An 11,945-nucleotide genomic window follows, 5' to 3' on the forward strand; every position below is an offset into this window, starting at 1 on the left:
GTGTGTACACTGCAGGGTGAAACACAAGGTGGGCTGGAACCAAATAGCAGAGGGTCTTCTGTGTCATCCCTAAGTTCTGCATTTCATAAATAAATTACTAAGGGAGGAGAAAATATTCCTATTTTTTTGTATTTGAAATGAAAAGAAATAAAAAAGTTAAAAAAGAATCCATTATTAGTGATAATTTGGAACAATTGATCGTCTAGTGCTTTGCTGTTCAATATGGTAGCCTCCGGCTGCGTGTGGCTACTGAGCATTTGAATATAGCCAGTCTAAATTGAGATGTGCCATATGTATAAAATGAACACCAGATTTCTAGGATTTAGCATGACAATAATATTTTATTAATATTTTTCTGTATTGATACATATTGATATATTTTGGATATATTGTTTTAAGTGAAATATATTTTAAAATTATTTTCCCCTGTTTCTTTTTACCTTTAGTAATGGAGCTATTAGAGAATTGGCTTGCATTATATTTCTGTTGGGCATTGCTGGTCAGAGCAACATAGAGTTACGGTCGATGTTCTACTAACTGTCTTTGGTAGAAGGACTTCCTACCACATTGGTTTTCTAACCACATTCTTTCCTTGCTTTCTGGCCATTTGCAAGAAAAATTTTAAGAGGCACCCCCTCTGTAAAGGGTTGAGAGCCCCTAGAATTTCCTTTTTTACTTGCTTCAAACCACAAAAGAATGATCAATGTAATCTCTGGATGAGGAGTCAACATTTTACGAGGGCAAAGGGAGGAGATGTACAGAAATTTCCAATCCCTGGACGGTGTGAAGTGAAAGTGTTTTCAAAGGATCCCACAAGAATGGCATGGGTGGGCATAATGGGTCTGTCTCCTCGTCAAAAGACCCAAGGAGTTGAAAGGAAACTCTAACTACAACACCAAAATGCCACAAAACCATAGTTATTAATACCAACTAACTAGCATCTCTATCTGTCACCATCTCATCTTAAAAAACTTGTGAAAATACGTAATCTTGATGAGACTTCAATTAGGTATAAATACCAGCACCAAAAGGAGACAGTACATTCTTCTGATCATCTGCAGATCAGCAATTAGAAAAGAAAGATCAGCTACCTCCTTGGGACCTGATCAGCTTAACACAGAAGCTACCGATTTCAACTACTTCGGCCTAACTCTCTCCTAAACAATGAAATATACAAGCTATTTCTTAGCTTTACAGCTCTGCGTGCTTTTGGGTTTTTCTGGTTCTTACGGCCAGGGCCCATTTTTTAAAGAAATAGAAAACTTAAAGGAGTATTTTGTAAGTATGATCTTTTAATGAGACTTTCTTGTGACTGAAATGACTTGATGTTTGATGTTGACTTGGAATTCTATGATGGGCTCTCATCTCTAGTCTTCAGTCATTTTGAGAAGACTTGGTGTTACTGTGACTGTTGGCTAGATGTGGTTTTTTTTTTTTTCTTTTTTTTGACTAAACGATCTAGATATTGCTTTAATGCTCTGCTCAGTTTGCTATAGAGATTTGGGAGGGATTCATGAATGCTCCAAAAGATGGGCATAATATGGGTAAATATCATAGTGTTGATATTTCATGATGAGAATCCATTCATCTATGACTTTAAGTAGTAAGCATACTGAAAAGCTGAGTCTTAATTTTTCATTTCTCAAGTTACTATAATGGTGACAGTCAAAAGTCAAGATCAGCATTAAAAATGGTCATTTGAAATAATTGATCAATTAAAGAAGATGAGGTCCTTAAATATTTGGCTTAAAAACAAAAACACTTCTAGGTGTTTTTCTCTAAAAAGTCATTTTAAAATTTTACTATCCCATCTAGATTGTCTGTGAATTACTCTTGGACTCAGTCACTTGCTGAGATTTTTTTGTGGGAGCTATAATCTAGTTTATATTTAAAATTTTTTTTTGTCTTGTTTTATGAGTTTCTTAAAAATTTATTTATGGTTAATTAAAATAGCTTGTGCATTTTAAATATTTTATCATATGTCCAAATTTAGCTATTATAATTATAGCTGGAGCTATCTTTTCAACGCGATATAATACCTTGTGGGATGCAGGTAGAGGTTATAGAGGTTATACCATGGGGGGGCAGTATTTTATAGTGAGATGGTTTTATTGATTTTTTTTTTTAACTATACCTTTTTCTTACCATAGTAATTTGGGACAGTTGAAGTATCATCAGTCTTGAATGAGTTCACTGTGTTGTTATATTAGTAAATAAGAAAGCAAAAAATCACATAATAGTCTTTGGCTATTATCCAATCGGATCGTTTTTGTGAATATTTTTTGTTAGAACTAAATAGTGTTGAAAAGAAAATCAGTAAATATTGCCAGCATCCAAGTTCAATAAAACTTGAGGTACATTTTTACAGCAACTTATGGACTAATTTTAAGCCATTTTTTTCTTGTGCTGTTTTATTTTCCAGAATGCAAGTAACCCAGATGTAGCTGAGGGTGGGCCTCTTTTCATAGAAATTTTGAAGAATTGGAAAGAGGTAAGCTGAACATTTCCAATTGGCTGATTTTCCTGTTGCTTTTTTTCTGATGGATAAATTCACATCAACCTCTCTTTGTGCTCTTTTCTCCCAAGGAGAGTGACAGAAAAATTATTCAGAGCCAAATTGTCTCCTTCTACTTCAAACTCTTTGAAAACTTCAAAGATAACCAGGTCATTCAGAGGAGCGTGGATATCATCAAGCAAGACATGTTTCAGAAGTTCTTGAATGGCAGCTCTGAAAAACTGGAGGACTTCCAAAAGCTGATTCAAATTTCGGTGAGATGATCTTAATGCTTCCTTTGGTATCATTGCAGAGGCTCTTACAAAGCACTTCATTACCAGAAAATAGAAATTAGATACCGGGTACAGTTGTTAAAGCTCTGAAGTGAACTTGTGGTCAAAATGCCTCTTTGCTAGTTCTCTTTTGCCTTGGATGACTTTGCAGAGTCAGTTATTGGAGGCACTTAAGTCTGTGATTTTGGGAAAATACTGGCATTGTGCCTACCTCACAAAGTTGGGTGAATGGACAAATCAGTGAGGAGGAAGCAGAGAAGGAGTTGAGGTGATGGGGGCAGAATATTGAAAACCAATTCTCCCATTGCCGCTTGTTTGTGTGTTGGAAATTCTCTTGCTTTGAATAGGTTGCATGTCTTAATGGAAAGAGCAGTGGGAGGGAGAGGGAAGAAGATGTGTGCTCCGCCCAGCTTAGCCACCAAAGAAATGTGTGACTTCAGATGAATCACAGGCCTGGCTGGGGTTGTTTCCTCATCTTAAAAGGAGCCTGTTGAGTTCACTATAATTTCTATGGTCTCCTTTGCTCTAAAATTCTACAATGCCATGGATAGAATATGAGAATGAGATAGGAGAAAGGAATAGCCTTTGGGGAGACAAAGGCCCTCCCACTGCTGGACTCTGGTCAACCTCTCAGATTGTATAGCCCAAGGAGAGGTGACTGCGTTTGTTTTTAGAAAGAAAATAGGTAGAATTGTCCTATCAATGAATCTTTAAAGTTCTTAGAAGCTGAAAGACAACTTTGAAGCATAAGGGCAAGTCACATTTCCCAAAATTTCATCTAAGGGACAAAGGCCTCCAGATTTTTGGGGGGGAGAGTTGGCTTTGGTATAAATAGGCTTGGGTGAGAAGAGGAGGGGTCTCATTATGACTTCTGTTTTTAGGATTTGTACCAGCTCTTGCTCTAACCTGGTCTGCCTCTCAGCAGTCTCATTTAAGCTCCCAGGAACTGAAATAAGTGATTGCTCTTCAAGATTTCTCTAGTCTCCCATATGTTAGATAGTATGAGAGTGGCTTGGAAAAATTATACGTAATGTTTTCCATGTTCAGCAGATCTCCACTGGTTGCAGACTAGAGAATGAAAAAGCACTTGTTCCTAACCCAGTGCTGCCTCTGGCTGCTGCTCAGTCCTAGAGAAGACCCTTAGTTTCTTGGTGATGCTTAGAAAACTGGAAAGTAAAATTTATCACCTGTAAACACACAGCTGGTAGAAATTTTTCTACTCTGTTGTAACTGGGCCTTGAAAACAATCAGTTGGTCCCATCCTTCTGGAAGCTCCAAGCCTCCTGCTTTACAATGTGCAATCTTGAGTGAGTGTGCAACCATTGTCATCTTTTGCTCAGATGTCAACATATTTAAAGCATGTTTTGCCTTTTTGTTTTGTAACTTAGAATCTCCTAGTCATTCTCAGAAATGTGGCAAGGTGGCTGCAGCGTTTCCAGCTTTAGAAAGAAATGTAGTGGCAGAGCAAAGATGAAAGCAAATGGTCCTCATTTTATGAAGCATGAATTCACTTATATGGTCCTACTGGGAAGAGTGAGAAAATAGTTCAACTTGCTGGAATGGAAGGCAGGGTACAGGGAGATTGCTTTCATTCCTAACTTTAACTATTATATAATACCAGTAATTGATCATTACCATTTAAATAAGATCAGTGTTTATTTTTAATCCCATTATGGGAACGATGAGACTGACCTAATTTGGAGGAAATAAAAAATTACGGTTTTCCTCCTTCTAGGACTTGGTGTTTATAAAGTACTGAACCTATACCAGTGGTTTTCAAACTTGGGTGGTGCCTAAATCACCTGGTGATGTTGATAACTGCACAGTGACCCAGGCCTAGACTGATTTAATCCAGCTGGGTGTCAGAGTTCTTCATTAGGTCCTCAGGTTACTCTTTTACACACCCAACATGGGAGCCATTGGCTATAGTAACTCATTTGATACTTTCAGCAAAGACTGTGTACTAGGTGATAGAAGTGTAGAGACCCTAAGGGTCATCTAAACAATCTCCTCATACTTAGAGGAGAAACATAGATTTGGAGAGCTTCAGTGACTGGTTTAAAGTCAGATGTATTGCACACACAGAATTTACACCCACATTTTTCTGTCACTCTACTTCTGGGTTTTTTTCACTGTGTAATTTTCAGATCTCTGAAGTGGTAAATTTACGATATGTGATGTGCTCCATCCTGTTATAGCCCAACTATCAATTGAATTGTTATCATTTTAGTCTTTATCACTGAAGAAACCAACATTACATATTAAGGTTCATTATTGCTAGTGAAAATAATTTATTTTAAAGAATACTTTTATTTTCTTGGGCCTAGACAGCAGAATATCCTAATGACTCATATGCCTGAAATTAATTTTGCTGTTTTCTTTCCCAATAGGTGGATGATCTGCAGATCCAGCGCAAAGCCATAAATGAACTCATCAAAGTGATGAATGACCTGTCGCCAAAATCTAACCTCAGAAAGCGGAAGAGAAGTCAGAATCCCTTTCGAGGCCGGAGAGCATCAATGTAATGGTCCTCCTGCCTGCAATATTTGAATTTTTAAATCTAAATCTATTTATTAATATTTAATATTTTACATTATTTATATGGGGAATATATATTTAGACTTATCAAAGTATTTATAATAGTAATTTTATGTCATGAAAATGAATATCTATTAATATATGTGTTATTTATAATTCCTTTATCCTGTGACTATTTCACTCGACCCTTTTTTTCCCCTGACTAACTAGGCAAGTCTATGGGATTTCAAGGTTTTATCTCAGGGGCCAACTAGGCAGCTAACCTAAGCAAGAATCTGTGGGTTGTGCACTTATTTCACTTGATGATGTAATGAATGCTGATAAATGAAATGATGCCATCTAGTCACTACTTATCTGAGACTAGATCTGCATTCTGAGCCACTACTTTGATGGCATGGCAGACAGCACTTGAATGTGTCGGGCGATATGATTTGTGCCCTGATAAAAACACAGCATCTCATCTTACCTTACGCCTGGTGTTTCAGAATATCACTGACAATTGTGATTATACCCAAATGGAAAGTAATGTGTTTGTTTAGTTTATCAGTATTTAATATATATGAATAAAGTGCAATTTCATAACTATGTATGTTGTGTCAGACTTTTTCTAAAGTGGGGGCTGGGTTAAATGAAGCACAGACTAATAAATTAATAGAAGGAAATATAAGAGTTGGATTAAAATCTGCTCAAAGTGGTATTTTTCTCCACTGACAATTTGCTGGTTTCCACTCTTCCCTTTGGTAGTTGTTTGAATTATCTTTTCACAGCTGTGGAAAGTAGTCCAAATTGTTTAGCTTGGCACACAAATATTTACTTATTTACTTCTACTTTCTCTCTACTCAATTCCTCAGGGTATCCCTCATCTTGGTATCCCCTATCTCCTCCGGTCACTTTGGGTAAACACTGTTACATATGGATAGTGAGTGGAAACTCTAGAGTGGGAAGCTTGGATTAGAATCTTAGTCCTGCCATAACAAGTGGTGTGACTTTTATACTCTCTAAGCTTCACTTTCCTCCTCTGATAAAGAAGAATAATAGTGCCTTTCTCATAACATTGTAGGCTTCCCAGGTGTCTTAGTGGTAAAGAATCTGCCTGCCAATGCAGGAGACACAAGAGATGCAGTTTCAATCCCTGGATCAGGAAGATGCTTTGGAGGAGGATATGGCAACCTACTCCAGTGCTCTTGTCTGGGAAATCCCATGGACAGAGGAGCCTGGTAGGCTACATAATATTGTAGTGAGATTTTACCCTTTCACTCAAGATATAGTTACTAGAGCACCTACTATGTGCCTGGTGCTGTTCTAGGCACTTGAGTTTCATCTGTGAGCAAGACAAACAAGATTCCTTTGGGAATTTTGAATTTAACAAAGGGGAGATTGATAATAAACAAAATACATAATATGTTAGTAAATTGCATGCTATGTTAGAAGATGATTGGTGCTACAGAAAAAAAGTAAAAAAGAATAGGGGAACTGGGAAAACTATGGGACAGAGCAAATGGGCTAGGGATTTAAATTGAGCAATTATACTTGGCTTCATTAAAGAGACAACATTTGAGGAAGCACTTGTAAGAGCTAAGAGAGGATTTTTGGCAAAGGAAACATCCTTGTAAAGGCTCTAAAGTGGAAATTTGCCTTGACTGGTAAAAGAAGTACAAGTAGTCCAGTGTGGTTGGAGCAAAATGAATCAAGAATAACTCTTAAGCTTTTAGTTGAGCAACTAAAAAAGTGAAGTTGTCATCAACTGAAATGGGGAAACTAGAGTGAGCAGGTTTAGGGTGGAAAATTAGAAATTCAATTTTGAACATTAAGTTTAAGGAATCCATTAGATTTTAAAATGGAAATGATGAGTAAACTATTGAATAGATCAGTCTGGAGTTGAGCGAGAACTCTGAACAGTTGATGTAAATTTAGAAGTTGAGAGTATTCAGTTCAGTTCAGCCACTCAGTCCTGTCTGACTCTTTGCGACCCCATGAACACCAGACCTCCCTGTCCATTACCACCTCCTGGAGTTTAACCAAATTCATGTCCATTGAGTCAGTGATGCCATCCAACCATCTCATCCTCTGTCATCCCCTTCTCCTCCCACCCTCAATCTTTCCCAGCATCAGGGTCTTTTCAAAAGAGTCAGCTCTTCTCATCAGGTGGCCAAAGTATTGGAGTTTCAGCTCCAGCATCAATCCTTCCAATGAACACCCAGGACTGATCTCCTTTAGGATGGACTGGTTGGATCTCCTTGCAGTCCAAGGGACTCTCAAGAGTCTTCTCCAACACTACAGTTCAAAAGCATAATTCATGTAAAAGTATCAGTTCAGTCCTTGACAATAATCAGAGATTATTGTTTTGACTATTGGATAGTAGTTTAGTAACAGTGGTTGAGATTCCATCTCCATTCCCTGTGGTTCCTCTTCCAGTCTAAGGTTTATCAATAATTTCTAACTGTCAGTATTACCCATAAAACAATCAAATTATTGTACCAGCTACTAAAAAGAATGTCTTTCCTTTTTAGTTTTATGACCTTTTTATTCACTGTAATTTTATGTGTTAGACATTATTAAATAGTTACACTAAATGGATAGTTGACTGAAAGAATTGGGCAAGATTGAGGTTATCTTGACCTGTCTAGAATTCAAGAGGCATCTGAATGCTTGTAGGGGAGGAAAATTTTTTTTCTCTCTCTACTCTTCTAAAGTCTTGACTGGGATCCCATAACAAAAGACAGATTAACAAAAGGAAAGCATACATGTTTTTTAAATTATATGTGACACAGGGATCTTCGTAAGGAAATAAGGACCGGGAAAAAAAACACTGTTAAATCTGAGTATTTTAGTGCTAAATCTGGTGAAGAATGGAAAATCATGGAAAGATATGGTAGGACAAAGGTGAACTAAGTGTGGTACGTGGGGCAACACTTAGCAAGATCTGCCGCTGTGCTGTTCACATTCCCCTCTGATTTCCTTGTCTTTGAAGATGAGACTGCTCCCTTCCTCGGGTTATATGACCTACTTCAGGAGAAGCTCAGAAAGCCTTTTCTGCATATTCCCTTTCTCAGATTCCTTCAGCTTGAAATATTCAATATATCAAGGTGACATGTTTTGGGATATTATGTCCTGTACCATGTCAGGCTCACAGAAGAAAATACAAAGGCAAGAGTTTCTTATCTTGCTCTCTTTACCTAAACTGAGAACCTGGCAACCCCATGACAGTGCTTCTTTTGGGCAGATGGTGATGAAGGATCAAAGGTGAAAGTGCCATCGTGATCAGAGCTGCAGATGCAAAGCCACATCAGAGAACCATTGACATCCTGGGTATGGCCACCCCCCGGGGATGTGTAATAGGCTGGTGTAAAATAATACTAATGAGTAACCAGTGAACATGTGCTAGGGTTAAGAACTCGTTTTCAGTAGAGCTCGAAGGGTAATAATGGTCTGACTACTGCCTTCTTGAGTCAACTTGCTTATTTCGGGATTTTTGTTTATGGTCTCACGCCTGTACACAAATAAACCTTCAAAAGAATATCACAAGAAAGAACTCTTTTTCAGTATTCAGTTAAACCTAGATTTTTATTAATTGTAAAATTTTAGGAATGTTATTGACTATTTTTAACCCTCTTTGCTTTCATCTGTAAGATGTGAACTATAAAGTCATTGTGAGGATTACATTTTTTTTTAAATGTAAAATGTTGGAAGGGAAAAAATGCTTTGTCAAGAGTTCAGTTCAGTTCAGTCGCTCAGTCGTGTCCGACTCTTTGCGACCCCATGAACCGCAGCACGCCAGGCCTCCCTGTCCATCACCAACTCCCGGAGTTTACTCAAACTCATGCCCATAGAGTCGGTGATACCATCCAGCCATCTCATCCTCTGTTGCCCCCTTCTCCTCCTACCCGCAATCCCTCCCAGCATCAGGGTCTTTTCCAATGAGTCAACTCCTCACGTGAGGTGGCCAAAGTATTGGAGTTTCAGCTTCAGCATCAGTCCTTCTAATGAACACCCAGGACTGATCTCCTTTAGGATGGACTGGTTAGATCTCCTTGCAGTCCAAGAGTCTTCTCCAACACCACAGTTCAAAAGCATCAATTTTTTGGCACTCAGCTTTCTTCACAGTCCAACTCTCACATCCATACGTGACCACTGTTGTCAAGAGTAGCTATTATTGTTAATGCTATTTTTATTGAATAAATCAATGAATTACTGTTATTAGCTTTTTCCACCACAATGAGTTCTCTTTAGTTTTTCTTGATCTGAAGAATTGTTTTCCTTCTAGAAGAATAGAAAGAGCAAGAAAAATTGTGGATAGAAATTTGATCATTCTTATAACTAGAAAAATCAATGGCCATGTTGGGATTAAAAACTCTATTTTACTGAGGTTATGGTCCTTCTTGGGCTTCCCTGGTGGCATAATGGTAAAGAATCTGCTTGCCAATGCAGGAGATGTGGATTAAATTCCTGATCTGGGAAGATTCCTTGGAGAAGGAGATGGCAACTTACTCCAGTATTCTTGCCTGGGAAAATCCCATGGATAGAGGAGCCTGGTGGGCTACAGTCCATGGGGTCACAAAGAGTGGGACATGACTTAGAAAGTATTTTTGAAGACCTGACACTGTCACTCATCAGTTGTGTGACCTTGACTAACTCAAAAGGTATTGGGAGGATGAAATTACACATTGTTTGTGATTTTCAATTGCAGATTTCTGTGTAAATGTGAGACGATGCTAACACAATTCATTCCTGGGAGGAAGAATATTCTTATTTATTATCACAGTGGCAGTTGAAAATAGTACAAAAAATGCAAACATGCAAGAACAGGAATAAAGCACTTGCTCTTTAACCATGAGAAAAATAATATTAATGATGAATGAAGAATAAAAAATAATCTCTGTATGTTCATGTAACTTTCACATACTGCTATGGGCACGTCAAAACTTTTATTAGTACAGACAGAAAAAAAAAAGAATAGTCACAATAGCAAAATAATGGGTAGAAATTTGACCATTCTTAGGTTAGAAGAAGCTTCTGTGGGCTGGAGTACATTTTTGATAGACTCCAACAGCAATTTATAAGTGTTTCTTGGCATCCATACTGCTTGGGGACACCCACCAGCAGATGCTCAAGCACATCATTATTATTTGCATGTCCTTAGTTTTATGAGGGTGAGTTTGCTGCTCTCTAGGAAGTACTGGTTATTAGCATATTCACTGGGTTGGGCTACCTCAGCATCCAAGCATATTACTTTAGAGTCTTTCCAAATATGCTAATCCTCTTTGCTGCTCAGGTGTTCTGAGGACTTCACCTAGACAACTGGAAATCTATCTGAAAATTAAGGCATCCATTGGTGAGCTAATAAGAGACCCAGTGCATATATGATCTATAATGTAGGCCTTCAGGTTCAGGGAAAATGAGTCAATATTGTGTATTACGGAAACTTAAAAAATGCTAAACAAATATAAGAGAGCAGGTCATGTTGTGTGGTTGTGTGGGTGGTCCTACCTTATTCAGATTGGTGAAGTAAAAGTTATGCTTAGCTTTGAAGAGCAAGCCGCATAAAATATACAAAGACGTCTCAGCAGACTAGACTTCAAACGTGGGGAAGTGAACTAAGCTGATTCAAGGGAAAAGCAGTTTGTCTCTAAGGTAAAGACTCCTATTCCAATTCACACCTCATGGGAAGGCGAGAAGAGGACCAATCAATTCAATGGAAAATTTCTAATTGTTGATAATTCATTGCCCAGTTCAGTTACAACGTTCAATCATTTAGACCCATAGGGTTGAACAGATTCATTTTGATCTCTCTTTTTCAAGCTTATGTAGTTTTGCAACACTTGCACTTGGCCATGTGGGTTAATTAAAACACCTTGATACCGTGCTACTTTCAAAAACCTGGGAAAAGGAAATATTTTTCCATTATAAGCCATCCAAAGACCACAGTTATTTCCTGGTTAAACTAAATAGAACTCAGTAATTGTCCTAATAACAGGCTCTCATGAAAACAACTTACCTTCAGGTCTACTGCTTAACTGAATGCTTAAATCCTAGCATTCTCAAAGAACAGGGATCCTACTAAGGTATAGCTTATTTGCTCATATATAATTGCAGTAGAGAAAACAGAAAATGTTTTAAATTGATGGGGATCTTTTCTGTCTCACAAGATTTTACTCTGTGATTTGAAAACAAGTGAGAAGTACAAATAATGCTCCTGAAGCCTCACAAAGTATTCTCAGTAGATCCCAATAGGGTAATACTCAAAATCACTTTAACACAATTGTGAGCGTCATATGAACTTTCAAGGAATTTATCAGATTTTACCAAGACTATTTCTCTCCATTTGAAAATAATACATCAGATACATCTCAATTTTAAAAATCTTTAAAAAATAATTTGAGTAATTAATCTTTGAGCCTTTCTAGGAGCTTTCTGGTATTCCAAATGATTTCTCACTACCTTAGGTGGTCAATCATTTTTTTTTTTTAAAGCTTTTAATTTTTTACATTGGAGCTAGCTGATTTAACAATGCTATGATAGTTTAAGGTGGACAGCAAAGGGACTCAGCCATATATATACATGTATCCCCAAACTCATATACATGTATCCCCATTCTCCCCAAACTCCCTTCCCATCCAGGT

At 37.6% G+C, this 11,945-nt stretch overlaps 1 protein-coding gene across 1 annotated transcript; it reads left to right on the forward strand.

The window, feature by feature from the left end:
- The first annotated feature begins 1,164 nt into the window (after positions 1 to 1,164).
- Positions 1,165 to 5,312, forward strand: IFNG (interferon gamma). The gene is made up of 4 exons (XM_065932189.1): positions 1,165 to 1,278; positions 2,423 to 2,491; positions 2,587 to 2,769; positions 5,178 to 5,312. Exons 1-4 carry the CDS (start codon positions 1,165 to 1,167, stop codon positions 5,310 to 5,312), a joined length of 501 nt encoding a protein of 166 aa, XP_065788261.1.
- Positions 5,313 to 11,945: the final 6,633 nt, after the last annotated feature.

Source organism: Muntiacus reevesi, chromosome 4, assembly GCF_963930625.1.
Source record: "Muntiacus reevesi chromosome 4, mMunRee1.1, whole genome shotgun sequence".
Classification (NCBI taxonomy): domain Eukaryota; kingdom Metazoa; phylum Chordata; class Mammalia; order Artiodactyla; family Cervidae; genus Muntiacus; species Muntiacus reevesi.

Bases quoted from the DNA above. Each gene is read 5' to 3' on its own strand.
- IFNG (XM_065932189.1), top strand. From the start codon at position 1,165: ATGAAATATACAAGCTATTTCTTAGCTTTACAGCTCTGCGTGCTTTTG. The intron at 1,279-2,422 runs GTAAGTATGATC...TTTATTTTCCAG, and splicing joins AAAACTTAAAGGAGTATTTT to AATGCAAGTAACCCAGATGT. The intron at 2,770-5,177 runs GTGAGATGATCT...CTTTCCCAATAG, and splicing joins AAAAGCTGATTCAAATTTCG to GTGGATGATCTGCAGATCCA.